Below are 18,841 nucleotides of genomic sequence, written 5' to 3' on the forward strand. Positions count from 1 at the left end.
GATTAGGGTAGTGTTAGGTGTTAATCACTGTGCATTTTCTTAATTTCAGAATCGTGGCCATTTGGCCACTTTTAGACACATTCTCCGGCCAACTCTGGCCATGTCACGGCTTCCAATGAGTATGTATCATTTTCTGGATTTCCGAACCGTGGCCATTTAGGTTCTTAAATCACTGAAATTGGTTGAGAATCAAGCTCGAAATGAGGTTTGGAAGTTGGCCCTTCCACCTGCAAAATTTGCAGGTTTGTGGAAAAAGTAATTACACATGTACTCGCGGCGCGTGGGTTGTGCGTGTGATTATGTTTTATATTTTGTTTTACAAATATTTTTTTATGATTGATTTAAATTGTTTTTATGAAATATTTATGGCTTACCCATTTATGGTTGATAAAATGGCATGTTTATAGAAATCACATTTATGGAATTTCTTATGATTTCGGATGACGAGATTTTAAATGCTAGGCTTACATTCACGAAAAAGCATGATTTCATGATTTTACGTTTTATGCATTATTTATGATTTATCGAATTATGTTTTACGAAACATTATGAATTATTGGATTTACGTGTATGATATATTACGAATTTAGGAATATGAATTGATGCTTTGAGCTTTTGAGCTCTAGTGATTTGATATGAGATTTTGAGATATGTTTTCGGTGCTTATTTAGTGGGTATTCATACAATACATACACACAACACGAGTATGTAGACGTCTATGGCCATACGACACATTTAAGAATATTTATGATATACTCCCAGCTTCACTGGCGAAACTAGTGTCGAACAGCTTCACTAGCCATGACTAGTGTCGGTGTTTTATGTTATGTATATATTTCTTCACTGGAGTAACTCAGAGTCGTACAGCTTCACCTTCGGGTGATTTGACTTACCACATTTCTTCACTGGTGTAACCCAGTGTCGTACAGCTTCACCTTTAGGTGATGGTTATGCCTTCGAGTACTATGATGCCCCTAGTTGAGTACATTATTGATGTGATTTACAGATGCTTGACAGATTTACCTTCGGACAACTATACTACCATTACTGAGCACTAGTTTACACAAACATGGTTTACGAATATTTTTTTATGGCATGCTAGAGTTTTTAGAAAACGTACTTTGTAGTACTATACGAGTTTTCAAAATAAGGGGTTACTATGTTCAGAAAGAAAATGGTTTTCTTATTATTAGTATTATTGTTATAAACTTTGGTCCACTCACCCATTGTTTTGCGCCCCATTCAGGATTTAGAATCGAGGCATATGATCCCGGCGTCAAGGCACTCCCGTATCGGTATCTTAGAGACCCACTTTCTTTGTAATCTCATTTATTTCATACTATGTCTTCCGTACTATTCTTGATTAGTTGTATGCTCTGAACACGTTCCCACATTTGCATATTCATTACAGTTAAATTCACATATTTTATTTACATTCTTTCTTTCTTCATAACTTGCATGTTAAAATGGCTGCGTCACCCTCAAGTGTCGGCCAGCAGATGCCCATCTTGGTGTTTGGAGGATATAGGGATCGAGGGGTGTCAAAAATGGCCATTTCACATGTCTCGAGAATAAAATACAATATTTGAAGTAATAGGTTGTAACATTTCTTCTGGTTATGTTTTAGTGTTGAACAATGTTCTTTATGTACTTTCTATGTGAAGGAATTTACTTTCTGCAGCTAAGTTTGTAAAAGATGGTTTTTCTTTCATTGGCGGTGACAATTGTATTCAGTTTTATTTGTAGAATCAAATATTATAATTTACTTGGTTTTACATTACTCAATGGAGATCTTTGGCAAGTCTAATGCACTTATTTTCTTGAGTGTTCGGATGTTGATACTTCAGCTCCTAAGAGATTGATTGCTAATGATGGTTCTTCTATGTATGGCATAGAAGATTAGGGCACATCTCAAAACAAAGGATGATGAGAATAATGAAAATTGGAGTGCTGCCAACCTTAAATTTCAATGATTTTGAGACTTGTGTTAAACTATTTTAAGGGTGAAACAACTATTTCCACTAAAAAAAGTAGTTCAACTAGAAGTAATAATCTTTTGGTAGTAATTCGCACTTGTTTATGGTCCATTTCCAAAAAGGACAACCTGTGGCAACTTTTACTTTGTACTCTTCATTGATGACTTCTCTAGATGCACTTACTTTATTTGATTTCTAAAAAATCTCAAGTGCTCAATTGTTTTAAAGTTTATAAGTTAGAAGTTGAAAAACAACTAGGGAAACAAATAAAAGTTGTAAGATCAAATAGAGGAGGTGAGCACTTTGGAAAGTATACAGAACTAGGGCAACAAAAGAGACTTTTTGCATTGTACTTACAACAAGAGGGAATCATTGCTCAATATACAACTCCAAGGACACCATTTCAAAATGGTGTTGCGGAAAGAAGGAATATGACCCTGTAAGACATGGTTCGAAGCATATTTTCACAATCACAACTTCTAGAATTCTTATGGGGAGAGGCAATTAAAATAGCAAACTACTTACTTAATTGAGTGCTAAGTAAGGCAGTCTCCTTTACACCTTTTAAACTTTGGACAAGAAGAAAACCAAGCCTTGCACACCTACATAGTTGGGGATGTAAATGTGAAGCAAGACTATATAATCTACATCAAAAGAAACTAGACATGAGAACCACAAGCTGTTAATTTGTTAGATATCAAGAGAGATACAAGGGGTTTCGTTTTTACTGCCCTAATTCTCAAACAAGGTTGGTTGAAAGCGATAATGTCAAATTTGTTAAAGAGTATGAGTTATTATATTCTCATTCAAAGAATAGTTATGTATTTGGAGAAATGGAAATAAATGCTGACAGCAGTGTAGTAGTTTTGTCATTGCCTGCATCTATTATATCCAGTAGTTCCATTCACACAACCTCAAGTAAAGCCTCCTCAACCTAATGATCAGCATGTTCCCTCACTGAATAAAGTTCCAAGCGAATGTGGAGGTACAAAGAAGAAATCTCCCTTCTATCTTTGAGAGATGGTTTAACTTAGACATAATGACCAAGGAACTTGAGCTAAAATATTGGAGAACACCCATCACTCGGTACTTGAAAGACCTGTCTTCTCCCACAAGTAAGAAGATTAGGCAACAAGTAACTAAGTTTGTCATGTGGGACAAAACTTTAATAAAAAAGACTCCAGATGGACTCCTATTGAAATGCTCGGTCTTGGAAGAGTTAATGAGGGTAATGGCTGAAGTGCATGAAAGCATATGTAAAGCACATCAAGCTGGAACCAAGATGAGGTGGCTGCTAAGAAGGTATGGCTACTTTTAACTTAACATGGAAAAAGATTGTAAAGCTTATGCCAAAGGTTGTGAAGAATGTCAAAGGCACGGACCTCTACAACACATACCATTAGTACATTTGAATCCAAAAATTAAACCTTAGCATTTTAGAGGATGGGCAATGAACTTCATAGGGCAAATTTACCCAGCTTCCAGCAAGGGCACACCTTCATAATTGTGGCAACAGACTACTTTGCCAAATGGGTAGAAGCTTTAGTTGTGAAGACTATCAAAGTTGCTATGAAGAAATTTATTGAAACCAAGATCTTACACAGATATAGGGTGCCTGAGACGATTGTTACAAATCGAGGGCCATCTTTTATTTTGAAAGAAATGGAGGAATTTGCAAACAAGTTCAAGATAAGGATGATCCAGTCTAGTTCTTATTATCCCCAATCAAATGGTCAAGCAGAAGCTAGCAATAAGATTTTGGTAAACATTATTAAGAGAATGGCGGCAGATAGCCCAAAAGGATGGCATGAGAAGTTGGGAGATACTCTTTGTACTTACAGAACTTCAAAGAGAGCAAGAACTGGGACCACCCCTTATGCCTTAACCTTTGGGAAAGATGTTGTGCTTCCTATGGAAATCAATGTAAGTTCTGTGAGACTTCAGAACCAGTTTGGTATGCATAGTGAGGAATATATCCAGGCCATGTGTAAAGGGATTGAAGATCTAGATGTAGCTCGAATTAAAGCTCTAAAAAAGATCCAATAAGGGAAGGGAGTTGTTGCTTGAGCTTATAACAAGAAAGTGAAGTTGAAAACCTTCAAAGAATGAGATTTTGTATGGAAGGCAATTCTACCTTTGGGAGCTCAAGTTAGAGATTTTGGGAAGTGGAGTCCTACTTTGGAAGGTCATTTCACTATCAATCAAGTATTAGATAGAGAAAGGTACTACATGACAGATTTAGAAGAAAACATGCAAAGGCATCTAATCAATGCTAAGTTTTTAAAAAAAATATCACTTAACTTTGTGGGATGCCAAAGATTGTTACATAGATGAAGTTTGAACAGTGGCAAAAGTGTTGAAGCCTTTTTGTTTAAAACATGTAAAAGAAAATGGACAAGTCAAATTGGAGAAAATGGGATTTTTTATTCATAATGGAAAAGAGTTACAAAAATCCTAGCCTAACAAGTTCACATTCCTAGCTAATGCAGCTATCCTAGAGTGATAAGTCTGCATGATGGTAAAAATCTGGCCAGGTTCTTCAAGGACAATGTCGTTGTTGGCTAGTTGGGCCTCAAAGTCGTCCACTTCTTAGTTAACCTTCTTTACCTTTTCGATCTTCTTAGATGAAACCACCATAATGCGATCTTCCATAGCTGAGCCCTCATCTACTTGCTGCTTCAGAGAAGTTAAAGTTCGAATGTGCTTCTCCCTATAGCATTTCACCCGATTGGCTTGCCTCTCTGCCCGAAGGTGCTGATCCCTTATAACCCTTAATTCTCAAAGAATAAGAGAAAAGACTCGTATGGAACCTTTGACATTTGATGAGCTTGATACAACTCAATAAGTGCTTTCTTTGCTTATTCGAGAGCCTTGAGGCTGAGGGAGGCAGTGAAGTCCCTTTGCATCTACTCCTTGAAGACTTGGCGCAAATCTTGGAGATGTTGGGGGTTTAGAAGGGCATTTTGGAAACCTCAACTTGGTCCTGATTTGCCCAAACTCTCTGACTAGTTTGCACTAACCTTTGCGCGCTACGGATCAAAGATACTTGCCCGAGCCCTCACCAGAAGGTTGTTTTGAACAGAGAAATGAGTGAGTTAGTGGACCAGCTTATACTTAAACCAAAGTAAAAACAGAAGTGGGAATACTTGTATACCTGAACTGGACCTTGAGCTTTTAGGGGAGGAACTTCTTTTGTCACAACTGCCTTGGGAAAGACAAGTGGGCTGGCCCGAGAAGCAGATTGAGGAGTCTTCGGGCTAGTCACCTCTGAGATCACGGGTATCTTAGGGACTATAGACTCTCCAAAAGCTCGTGGTGGCTGGTTTGTGGCTTCAAGCACTTGAGAAAGAAGGAAACTTACTTAAGTGCTGTCATCCTCCACGAAGTGCAGCAACTCTCCAATTATTGGATTGAACTGAGAAGTGGGAGTCACCACTATGGCTAGAGGGTGAGTAGAAGAGATAAAGGCTGAGCTTTACCCAGCTAGAGGTATCGATGCCCCAACATTTGCCTATAAAATAATAAAGGTGGTTGTTAACTTTGAAACTGGGGAAAATCACAAACTTGACCTAGATTGAGCTAGAAATGTACATGTGAATGCTTGCCCCAAGAAGGGGAAAGATTCACCGATTGGATTGGAGGAGATGAAGGCTCGAGCTGGGAAATCCTTTCAGCTCTGGTATCCTATTTCAAGCAAACAAACAATAACAGAGAATTACTTAAAATGATTAAGGGAAGAAGAGTTCAAAATTGACTTAATTCTCAAGGTTTGGAGAATTTATACCTTCAACTCCTTAATGATGTTGTCAAGGACTTCTTTATCCTCTTGCTAGACTTCTGCGCCCAACTGTCATTCTTTGGGAGTGGAGGCAGGTTTCTCAGAGATTGAAGGCCCTTAATTACAAAGAAAGAAGTATGTTAGCTCAAAACTCAGAAAGGTCAAATTTGAAAACAAGAGAATTGAGACTAAGTTACTTACTGACAGGTTTTTGCTTCTTCCTACCTGCATCAACTGGAAGAGCAGAACAAAGTTTGGAGGCTTGAAAGGTTTATGACCTGGTCCTTTTCTTGGTGCGAGTTATCCTCAGGCCAGGCAAAGTAAGTTGAGCTCGGGGCCTTTCCTTAAACTCAGAATCTGAAGACTCCATAATGGTAGCCTTGCCCAACGATGAGCCCTTGTCTCTACTTCAGACCCAACCTCGGCCTTTGAATCCCCTAAAAACTCAAAGATGTCTCCAACATCTCTAGCAGTTTGGCTGGACCCTGCTCTTTACCTTGCTGCCTCAACAGCGACCTCTTGGAGAACCAAAGCATTTACAGCTTCTTCTTCTGGCTCGACTTCCATTTCTTTAGTGTTGCCTTAGGCTGCAAGACCAAAATAAGACTTAACGAATGATAGACTATGGAAGCATCACAAAGAGAAGCAAAAAAAAAAAAGTAATAGGGTATACCTATAAGAATAAGCAATTCTTTTGGTTGATCGTCTCCTTCCAGTTCTCAAACTCCTCCTTCTTGAGGAGCAAGTTGAAGAAAACCTACCCGAAGAGACGATCGTGAGGCTCTCTGATGTCCCCATTATACTTCTTTGACCATTTGGCCTTCTACCAAGTGGCAAAGGAAAGGGTATATTCAAAATTCAAGGCCACGGGTTTGTGTGCTATTATGCTCATTACTTCCAAGCTACGCCGAGCTACCCAAAATGTCATGTCGGTGGGAGAGCATAGGTGATAGGAGGTTCCACAATGCATGAAGTCAAAGTAAGGCACTAGGATCGCCTGCCTAAATCCTAGTTGCCTATCACAAAAATTAGGGCGGTAGACTTCTAGCCTGCGTTCGTAGCCCGTGCTGTCACTGCACAATCCCCAAGCCAGGTCTTTTTGTTAGATGTAGCTTATGAATTTCTCCTTGCAATGGCTGATGGCATCCTCTCCAAATGCATCTTGGAAAGTCTGGTCCAAGAACCATAGGTACCTCCTAAGCATAGAGGCACCTGACTCCAATTATGCCCGAGTTCGACAAACTTTGAAGAAGTAAAGGTAACCGAGGATGGAGTGGTTCGGGACAAAAACCTCCGCCAGGATACAAGCTGAAGCCACTTCTTTATCGAACTTCAAGTTAGGCGTCCGAAATTCAAGGAAGTACCACTGAAGCCAGAGTTAAACCATCTAGGTAGGCTGGTTGAGGTTGGTCTCGAAAGGCTCACCCTTGGTCATCTCGTAAAAAATATGGTAGAGGTGTGCTAAAAGGAAGGGCCTGGTGGCTACATCATCGAAGAAAGGTAAGGCCTCCACCAAAGGGACCCATTCTAGCTTCACTCCCTTCGACTTATTTGGGAACACATGTTCGTTCAACCAATAGAGAAGGAAGTACATGTGTTCTTGAACCCTATCTACACTAGAGGAAGGCAGGCTGAATGTTTTCTTTCCAAAGAACATCCCATAACTCTTGAAGGTGGAGGAGTTATACTCTAGATGAGTAATGGACTCAGAAGCCTTTGAACCTTTAGCAGTTGGGCAAGAAGGTGAGGACCAATCATGTGTGATGTCCACACATCTGCCCGAGAGCCTTAAGCCGAAGACTTAAGCCATGTTAAGGACCGTAGGCAACATAAAACCCATTCTAAAGTTGAATGTGTTGGTCCCATTATTTCAGAAAATGAGAGATGTAACTGTGACCTTGAAGAGCATGATGAACTTGTAGATTCCATTAGCCACCCACTGCAACCAGGCCTCATCCTTCATTAGTGGAAAACACCTTTCTGAAATTGGACCATTTCAAAGCTGCGATGGGCTAGGGCAGTCTAAGCAGGCCCTAGTGAGTGTACCCCTCATTCTTCGAAACAAATCGACAAGTTCAGGCCAGCCCGAGGATGATGAAGGTCGTTGAGTCAGCGACGCATAGTAATAATCCCTTCACCAGACTTAAATACAGGGCGAAGTTTAGGTGCCATGATTGATTTTTAGAAGAGAAGTGAAGAACATTGAAGGTAGAAAGCAAGAAAGAGCTAGGAAAGCAAAAGGGTTCAAGAATTTTGGAAATTCTAGGAATTCAGAGGATAAAGATGGCTGGAAGTGTTGGCTGAGGAAATTTAAATGGGTTATATAACGGGCAGTTAGTTAACGTTGGAGATTATAGGTTAGTGCAAAGGTTTATTTGAAAATGGCTATTTAAGTGGTGCAAGTCCTGAGTTAAAACATGCATAATGTCTCGGTTGATTAAAGGGGGCACTATTTGGGTTAATATTTAAACATTGGGCTTTGTGATAAAGAGGCCCAAGGATGCCAAAGCAAATGGGAATTTGCTCGAAGCCAAGTCGACAGGCCTGAAGCTAAGTGAAGCTGTTTCAGCCGCATCATAGGCTATGTACCTATTATTGAAGTGATGGGTGACAGAGACCAACTCACCATCAGCTAAAAGCACCCTTTCAAGGGGAAGACAAGTAAATAAAGCAATGACTCACTATCGTCCGAGTAATCTCAGTTAAAGGCAATGCAAGAAAGCTCGGGCCAAATTGCCTATAAAAGGAGAAAGAGACACCAGAGACAAGGACACTCAACCAACCAATCAAAAGACATACAATATCTGCTCTCAAGCCAGTTCGTACCCAGAAAGCTGAAACTTGTCCAAATTAAGTCCGTTTAGCTATAATTCCCTTAGAAAAGCCATCTTTTTGTCTAGTGTAAAAGCTTTGCTACCTTCCCTTAGTGTTGTAGTATCGATTCCCTCAAGTAAAACCTATTTACTTTCCATCCCTTTCAACATACAATCTTCTATAAACCCAAAGAGAAGTGGATGCAAAAAGTTCAACCTTGCCCGAGTCTCTTTGTTTGTACTTTCATTTAGTAGATATGTCGCTTAATGTACTTTCCAACATGTATCCAAGTTATTTTAAACAGTTTTCTACTTAAGAGGCTCATTTGCATTCGAATTTGGTTAAGTTAATAAACCTAGTTTCATTAAAAGCAAACTATGATCAAAGAAGTGGTTGAAAGGGGCTTGAACTCCCTTTGTTTTGGACATACAAGATTATGAACTAAAAGTCCTTGTTTACGAAGCAAGAAAAGAACTTAATACAGACTTCACCCATCTGTGGCAATTTTTTGATAAACAAGAAGTTGGAGAAACTTGGGGCGCAAGTAATCAACTTAACTCACACTTATTCGACAGTCTGTTATCCTAAGATAACAGTTGCATGCTCAAATCCTTGTTAGTATTGATTGTGAGCCTCAAGGCCTAAACCAAAGGCCCTACAAAGGCACCCTTCAAACTAACTACAAACTCTTCTTGCAGTGCACCAAGTAGCAAGAACTCGCCCAACAACCAACAAAGTGCCACCTCCTCGAGGAGCTATGCAAGGGAAATCTTGCCCAAACAGAAGTATTTGTTTTTGTAAATAAACCTATAACAGTTCGGCACACGTTGAGAAATCTATATTTTTCCTAGTACGTGGTTCAAAGATTTGCGGAAATTCTGTTCCAAAGATCCACAATTTGTATGATTGAACATGTAACCTTCTTGAAAGAAGAAAAACATGTCAATTTTTGAATGGGTTTAAGGAAAGAAATGACTTCTTACGTGTAAAATGTAAAGAGCCAAATATTTTGCAAATGTTGCAAGGAATCTTAACTTTTGCGCAAGCGGTTGAAATTCCTAACGCATTTTGCCCTTAGGGTTGCCCGCGTGTCAATTTTTTTTCAAGCACAATACTTTATCCCAACTGATTAATTTACCTAAATGTTCTATTTCGCCTAGTGTAATAAAAAAGAGCCAAACATTTTGCCATGTCACCAAAACAACACGAAAAGTGAGTTCTCTAAAACACTAATCATGGATAAGAAATGATTTTTTTCGTCATGAGAAATGACATTTCTTGCTGTTACACTTGAAAAAAAAATGCTACTAGAATGATGAGAACGTCCTTTTATAAATTTTATGTTTTTAAAAACAAGTAGGAGCGCCTACCTCCTCCAAAAATATTTATCACTATTAAGGAAAAATAAGAAGTTAATTCACATAGAAAAAAAACTAAGAAGTATTTGGTGGTTCTTTTCTTTGTGGCCATGGTGCTCATAATAATTACAGGAGGGCAAATCACACCAGAGTTTGAAGTACCACCCACTGCAACTGTTCTTCAAGCGAAGGAGAGGATCGAGGAGCGTTTGAATATCAAAGTTCATAGGCAAAGCCTTTGGGCTGATAACATAGAGCTGCAGAATCATGAGATTGTTGAAAATCACGTTGGCGAACGATATGGTATGCTGAGGCTCAGTGTCACACCCTCTGGTCTTACAAAATGCAATATTTTGCTCAAGTTTCCAAACCAAAGTGTCAGCTATGTACGAATAAAAGAAACATGTACTGTGGACGATTTGAGAAGCAAAATCGGTAGGCGCTGGGGGATTGTGACTAGTGGTCGCATTACTCTTTTCCATCGTTCTACAGAAATGCTTAGTGACCGTCCTCTTTCTGCATACTATATAACCGATGATTCTGAAGTTGTGGTTAAGATTGAGACTGAAGCTCGTTAGTTGGTTGTTATGACGATAGTTTAAAAACGAAGTTTGATCATGTATTATCTTGTTTTCGTGATTACACCATCGAGTCTACCCGCCGAGTCTTATTAATTAAGAGTATAATTAAGCTTTTGTTTCCTGATTTTTACGTTTGGGTTATGAATCATCAACTAATAAACTCTACCTAAATAATGGATGATCATCTAATGGTAGAATATATTCAGCGTTGTCAATTGTTGGACTTATATGCAACCAAAAAACAAAATGGAGACTTTATATGAATGACTTTTATTGACACTCCTCACTTAATTCGAGTGTGTGACATCCCGTCCCAAATTTTACATTTTTATAAATTTTAAAAGCGTGAATTGACGAAAATGCCCTAGAGGCAAAGACTTTGACTTCCGTTGGCCCTCGTTTAGAGAAATGTATAACCTATTCTTGTAGCATATTTAAGTAATACTCATCACTACAAACGCATAGGCAAAAGCCGTTTACAAGTCCGGATTATTACGGTATAGTTATGAACGTTCGAAATTGGTTATTTAAAGTTTAGTTATAAATTAATTCAAACTCCCACCATGTGGGAGTGGTAACCAATCAGATTTAAGCAAGAAAATAAGGGACCAATCAGGAAAAGAAAGGGAGAACCAATCAGAAATTGAGGAGAAGAGAGAGAGAGAAGATCCCAACTCCCCCAAAACCGTACCCACACCCATTGCGACCACCCATCTTCCAAGGTTGATTCCGGCCAACTCCGATGGACTTTTTCGATTCCACTACCACCATCTTGAAGCTCTCATTCCCCTCTACAAAACCCACCCAAGAACCACCTTGATTAACCACGGTATGTAGCGATTTGAGGCCACGAAAGTCGACAAAAAATCAACGGTGCTCTGGTTACTCTTTTCAATATTCCGGCAAATCGGCAAAGCGATGGCCGATGCCACCACTTGGGCTTTGTAGCCCATCATCCCAGGAGAAAATCCCAACCAAGCTTGACCCCGTTGCACCACCGTAGATGACGAATCGACGCTGAGAAGCTTTAGGCACCCGCCGGCTTTGTGGACAAAATTGACCACCTTCCGTCCACTTTTGGATTTCGTGGCATGTATGAAAGTTGTTCTACTCATTGAGAGATCTTCATTTCTGTAAAGTTTGAGAATTTTTGGAAATAGTTGGATTTTCCGATGAGTCGGAGCGGCCGACCACCACCCGCGGCGGTGCGTGACCCGGGGACCGTCAATATTATTGTTAGGCTAAATTAGATGCATTGAGTTCAGTTTTGGTAATTGTATAACGTAGGTTGATCGTTTGGACCTAAATTCATTAAGATATGTTACTTGGTAAAAACATGAATCGACGATCTGACCGTTGGATTGTCACCAAACTTTAATATGTTATAATATGTAATATTTGAGGACCATAGGAATTTACGGATTAGGAATCTGATATACAGATCTTCCCGAAGTGGATCGTAATGGAACTTTAGGATGTTGCTCTAGAAGTATAGTGTGGATCTTTGGAAGCAACAGATCGGAAATTCGTGATGCAGATCTTCCGAATTGAATTACATAGAGATGCGTTTTATGTAAATTGTGTATTTTATCGGTATGAATTCTGAGATGTGATTTGATAATTGGTCACAGGCGACGATGGTTTGTGATGTCTCGATATGCATGATAGGGAGTCGTAGCGCAGATCTTAGGTGAGTGGGTCTTTTCCTTTCTATCGTATATTATATATATGATTGACAATTCCACAAACGTTTATAAATGGATTATTGCATAGAACTACTGTGAATGATTTGAAGTACTAATGTGAACTACGAATGGCTTGATCCCTATTTAGGGTACGTAGGTTGTCTAACGACACGTTAGATGCAACCATAAAATAATTGAGACAATAGCCTTGTTTAGGGAATTAAGTAATGTGAGGGACATTGGTTGAAAATGTGAGATTTAACTTTATGATTTGGTAGTTAAATGTTGGTCATAAATCAATGTGTGAAGAATCAAGAATTTGAAGTAAGGAAACATAAGTAATGATAGTTAATTAAATTAGTGTCTAGTTGGGCTTATCATCGATAATTATTCCCGAAAATAAATAGGTCGAGAGTAGGGCGTTACAGCTTATGCATTTTTATGCCATATTATATATATATATATATATATATATATAATTGAAAATGCTATAATATGGTTGAGTATCAGATTGCATCATGGTTTATCTATATGTATATTACCTACACACAATTATTATGAACGCTTGAAGTGCAAAGGTGAATGCATGACACCCAGGTAAGTTCAGGTGAGTTTACGGTATTAGTTGAAATGATGGGGTTATGGTATGACTACATGTATGTTTAAGCAACTTCGACCTTGTCATATAGGTTGCAATGATAGGCAACTTCGACATTGTCGTACAGGTTGCCTATGAATTGTATATGTTACAATAGATACAGTGAGAGCTCATAAACCTGCGCCCCCGTGTTAGTGCTTTCGCCCATGGCCAGGGCACAGTCCTTCACGTGATGTTCACCTCCCGCACCTTACGCTCACCTTAGATCCAAGGTAGGTGCACGGTCCTATCGTACAGACCACTATAGGTGGTTCCGACTCGTAGGTGACCCGCAATCATTCGCACAGTCTTCACGTGATCGTAACACTTAAGCGTATTTATTTACACCCAGTCCCCAGTCCTATCGTACAAACCACTTTAAGTGGTTCTGACTCATGTGCAGGTATACTTATTGAGCTATGGATAAGTTGTACAGGTCATTAGAGGTGACTCCGACTTATGAGCTAGCATATGTGATGAAATATATGATGAGCTAGTATATGTGATGAGATATGTGATGTGATGAGCTAGCATATGTGATGAGACATGTGATGAGCTAGCATATGTGATGAAATATGTGATGAGCTAGCATATGTGATGAAATATGTTATGAGCTAGCATATGTGATGAGATATGTGATGAGCTAGCATATGTGATGAAATACGTTATGAGCTAGCATATGTGATGAGCTAGTATATGTGATGAGATATGTGATGAGCTATGGATAAGTCATATAGGTCACTATAGGTGACTCCAACTTATATGCTAGCGTTGATTGACGAGATATGGATAAGTCGTAAAGGTCACATGCGGTGACTCCGGCTAGTATGATTAATGAGCTATTGGTTTAGCCGTACAGGTCACGTGAAGTGACTCCGGCTGGCATACCATTTCATATTGATTTATTTCACATGGATTACTTATTCTTGTTGAGATATTTGACACGGCATAACAGTGAGACTGCTATTTTGGTTATGGTTTTGAGTTATAGTTAGGCCTGTTACTTTCTGGGAAATTATATAGGTGTTGCGGCGAGGGGCTACTGCCTTTGGTAATTGAAATTGGTTTGAAAAGTTTTGTTTCACTCACTCACATTTTCTATTTTTGCACCCCTCCAGGTTCTAGCAGCAGAGTTCCGTATCGACGAGGATTCGTGGCACTTTTCAGTACAGATGTCTTCTTATGATGGTATAACCATTATCTTACTTTACTGTACTATACCTATGCTCTGTATCACACGTGAAATGAGTTCATTTCCGCTCACAGTGCACTCTGGTATTTAGGCACTCTTAGGTTCAAATTTATTCATATTTTTCCACATCATCACACTTTATGGCTTCGTCACCTTCCAGGTGTCAGCCAGCACAGCTTGATTCGGAGTCCTTATGGACATTCTAGGTCAGGGTGTGTCAAGTGTTACATGATGTACTCAACTTAATTTGAGTTTCAAGTTCCGTCCATGTTTTGGTGGTGAAGTGAAAAAAAAAAAGTTAAGGATTCATTTGATAATCATTTCAGTTTTTAGTTTTCTTTTTGTTTTTTTAATTGAAAACTAAATCGTAAAGCTACAAGCCCATTTGGTAACTACTTTCACTTTTCACTTTGGGTACTTAAGAAATGAGGAAAGTATATGGGAGAAAGATGATAAAGAAAATTGGTCAAAGATGAAGAAATAAGGATGAATGAATAATAACAAAATCTTAAAAGTAATAATGATGCAACATGATTTTTTTTTATTTTTAGTTTATTTTTTATATCATTATAAATTCAATTGCGAAGTAACTCACATCCTTTTTGTAGTTTTATTTTTATTTTTAGAGAATATAATAAAATTAGGATGTTAATTGTTTTTTGCATTTACTAATTAGTATTACGGTCTATTATATCTCTTAACATTCAAAGTGAGAGATTTTATATTTAACTCTCGAAAATAAAAAATTCGATACGAATTTATTTTCATGTTCAGCGTAAATATATTGTAGTAATTTTTTTCTTTGCTTTTTAAATTTTAATTTATACCTATCTAGAAAAAATATTATTAATTTCTACCCGCTAAAATTGACTTCCCTTCTTTCCAAAACCTCAGGACTTAAAACCTCGTCTCTTATCCTTGTTTGCTTTGACAAACAATGTCTTCTCATAAAGCCTTCAAAACGTTGAAGAAAGTCTTCCCCGCAGAGCCCACGTTCATATCGAACCAAGAAACCGCCGAGAAGATTGTCAAAACCCTAATCAAATCAGGCATTCAACCCCTCAAATCAACATCATCATCTTTGCTCTCCAGTCTCAATCCCCACATAACAAACCTAGTCCTCTCAAACCCACTCGTCCTACCACATTCTTGCGTAAAATTATTCAACTTTCTCCAGAAAAATCCATCCCACAAACACAATCTTAAATCCCACGTTACCCTCCTTTGCAGACTTTATCAAGCTAGAAAATTTGCCCAGATGAAGATTGTACTGAATGTTATTGTCACGAATGATAATCTTCGATGCCCGGTTTCCGAAATTGCGTCTCTGATTGAGGAGGGGCCTAATGGGATGAAATTTGCTGGGACATTGTGCGATATGCTGTTCCGGGTTTATGCAGAAAACAAAATGGTTGAGGAGGCTATTGGGGTTTTTGATTATGTGGGCAGGAATGGGATTGAGATTGGAGAAAGGTCCTGCATTGTGCTTTTGCTTGCATTGAGGAAATGTGGTCGGGTGGATTCATGTTGGAGGTTCTTCGATCGAATGGTCAAAAACGGTGTTCGAATCACGGTTCTTACATATAACACAATTTTGAAAGCATACATTGGAAGGAAGGATTTTGAGGGCGTTAGTGAGGTTCTGAGGTTGATGGAGAAGGATGGTGTGGGTTATAATGTGGTGACATCCACGCTTTTGATTGATTTGTTTGGTAGTTCTGAGAGGATTGAGGGTGCTCAAAAGGTGTTTGAGGAAATGCCTGAGAGAGGGATAGAACCAGATTTGTATGTTTATACCTCGATTATTAATTGCTATTGTAAAGCGGGAAATATGGAGAGGGCGTTGTTTCTGCTCAGTGAATGTAATCAAAGGGGGTTTGCACCAAATGAGCATACTTACGGGGTATTGATTAATGGTGCGTGCAAGGCAGGGCAGATGGAGATGGCGGACATCTTGGTGAATGAGATGCAGAGTAAAGGCATTGACGTAAACCAAGTGGTGTTTCATACACTAATGGACGGGTACTGCAAAAAGGGGATGATGGATGAAGCTCTGAAGCTGCGGGATGTCATGGAAAAGAAAGGGTTTCAATTTGATGTGTTTACGTACAGCACTGTAGCTAGCGGATTGTGTAAATTGAACAGAAATGAAGAGGCAAAGGCTTTGTTGTTCACAGTGGAAGAAAGAGGCGTGACTCCAAACGCCGTGTGTTTCACTATTCTGATTGACATATTCTGCAAGGAAGGAAACTTAGACGAAGCAAAACGGGTATTCAATGATATGAAAAGGAAGGGAGAGAGACCTAACACTGTCACATACAATGCTCTAATTGACGGGTATAGCAAGAACGGTTACATGAACAAAGCTCGTAAGCTAAAGAAGGAGATGGAAGACAAAGGCCTGAGGCCTAATACACGTACGTTGAATACACTTATACATGGCGAATGTGTTGACGGCAAGGTGGATGAGGCACTGAAATTATTTCGTGAGATGCCTCAGAGGAATTTAACTCGCAATGTTGTCACATATACAACTATGATTTCAGGTTTGTCGAAGAATGGGAGAACACACGAAGCTCTTAAATTGTATGATGAGATGGAAAAAGCAGGCCTTACACCTGATAAAAGACTATATCGACTATATCGTTCGCTTGTGGACTTAGTTGGCGTAGCCGAAAGAGAAGAATTAAGCTGAAGAACACCGTCTTCAATTGTATAAGAACAAAGAGAAATCGAGAGTAGGGTAGTGACAAGGATTTAAGGGAAGTAGAGAAATTGTAGATAAATATTAGAAGCACAGCTGATTATACTGTAAGCTGAGAGGAATACGGATAGAGATTTTTTGTGTTGCAGAATACGAGGATTTCAATTTCTATTGTGATGCTTTTGAATTTTTATGTGCTCAGCAATGCAGCGGCCACCCCCAAAGCAGAAACAACCGAAAGTGCCAGCACCACCAACATGGGAGGCACCTGTGTCGAGGGGCGGAAGTCGGATTGGAAATTATGCGCTTTAGAGAAAATTGTAGCAGTAGTCCTTTAACTATAATCCAATTGAAGTAATGGTCCCTTCTGTCACATCCCGGCCCGGGTGGAACCACTTCTCGGGCTCAACTCCACCGTAGCACGATATTGTCCGCTTTGGGCCCCGACCACGCCCTTACGGATAGAGATTTTTTGTGTTGCAGAATACGAGGATTTCAATTTCTATTGTGATGCTTTTGAATTTTTATGTGCTCAGCAATGCAGCGGCCACCCCCAAAGCAGAAACAACCGAAAGTGCCAGCACCACCAACATGGGAGGCACCTGTGTCGAGGGGCGGAAGTCGGATTGGAAATTATGCGCTTTAGAGAAAATTGTAGCAGTAGTCCTTTAACTATAATCCAATTGAAGTAATGGTCCCTTTTGTCACATCCCGGCCCGGGTGGAACCACTTCTCGGGCTCAACTCCACCGTAGCACGATATTGTCCGCTTTGGGCCCCGACCACGCCCTTACGGTTTTGTTTCTGGGAACTCATACGAGAACTTCCCAGTGGGTCACCTATCTTGGGAATGCTTTCGCGCAAACTCGCTTAACTTCGAAGTTCCGATGGAACTCAAAGCCAGTGAGTTCCCAAAAGGCCTTGTGCTAGGTAGAGATGGGAATATACATATAAGGCTTAGAGGATCCACTCTCATGGGCGATGTGGGATGTTACAATCCACTCCCCTTACGGGCTTGACGTCCTCGTCGGCACACTTCTAGCCAGGAATTGGCTCTGATACCAAATTGTCACATCCCGACCCGAGCACCCACCACATCCCGGGCTCGACTCCACAGTAGCACGATATTATCCGTTGTAATTTCTCCCCGAGTATGTGTATTGACGATTATGCCCTTATTGGCAAGTGACGTGGACGTGTTCTTATCGCTTTCATTTCATTTCTCGCTATCGCATTTAAATTTGTACACGATGCTGCGAGTGTGATGCGATGAAAGTTAGGCACTCAAATTAAACCCTCTTGTTGTCAAATTGTAGTATAAATGCAAGTAGGGATCGTTCTAAACCGGGGATTATGAGGGTTTGCTAAAACCTTTAAACTGACTCAAAAACATAAAAACAAAATTAAAAACGTTTGAATAGAATCAAGGGACTCAAAACAGATTCTAAAGATTCAAAACAACTTAAAAACACTCAAAACTGCCTAAAAACACAAACTGGGCAGATTTGGACTCTAAATCAACTTTGGACGAATTTAGTGTTTTGGCTTGAATCAAAACACTCAAAAACACAAACAAAACAGAAATTTAACACTTTGAAACAAGAAAGTAAAAAGGGGATTTTGGTTTGGATGAATTTGAAATAAACAAGCAAGTTATAAAACTAGGCAGATTATAAAATGAATTTGAGAAATAAAATGATGGATGGATTAGTTAGAGGTCCGTTCTTCACACATGACACACTTGTACATGAATCGATTTCCAATTGCTTTTCAATAAACTATTATGCTCAAAACCCCAGATTAACCGTAATGCACAAATTAACCCTCAGATTTTCCTTTACTCATTGAATTGGATGAATGCATGCGACAATCCAAATCATTCTCTAAAAGTCCCCTATATGAATACATAATAGAGATACAATCAGAGATCATTACGTTCAATGAAAATCATAAGTGTTGACGAGACAATTATAACTATGAATGCATGATACAATTGCCAAGAATTCAATTAACGCGATTGTGATAAACAACCTTCACTACTCATGAATATAAACTTGTAACGATTAGGTGAAATTCATTATATTCTAGCATCTCATTCATGCATGAAAATTAAGTAT

The 18,841-nt window shown here is 39.2% G+C and overlaps 1 protein-coding gene across 1 annotated transcript; it reads left to right on the top strand.

Moving 5' to 3' along the window:
* The first annotated feature begins 14,933 nt into the window (after positions 1-14,933).
* Positions 14,934-16,912, top strand: LOC114824370 (pentatricopeptide repeat-containing protein At2g32630-like). The gene has a single exon (XM_029101068.2). The coding sequence runs from the start codon at positions 14,959-14,961 to the stop codon at positions 16,714-16,716; it is 1,758 nt and encodes a 585-aa protein (XP_028956901.1). The 5' UTR covers positions 14,934-14,958; the 3' UTR covers positions 16,717-16,912.
* The last annotated feature ends 1,929 nt before the right edge of the window (positions 16,913-18,841 follow it).

Source organism: Malus domestica, chromosome 04 (assembly GCF_042453785.1).
Source record: "Malus domestica chromosome 04, GDT2T_hap1".
NCBI lineage: Eukaryota > Viridiplantae > Streptophyta > Magnoliopsida > Rosales > Rosaceae > Malus > Malus domestica.

Bases quoted from the DNA above. Each gene is read 5' to 3' on its own strand.
- LOC114824370 (XM_029101068.2), top strand. From the start codon at position 14,959: ATGTCTTCTCATAAAGCCTTCAAAACGTTGAAGAAAGTCTTCCCCGCA.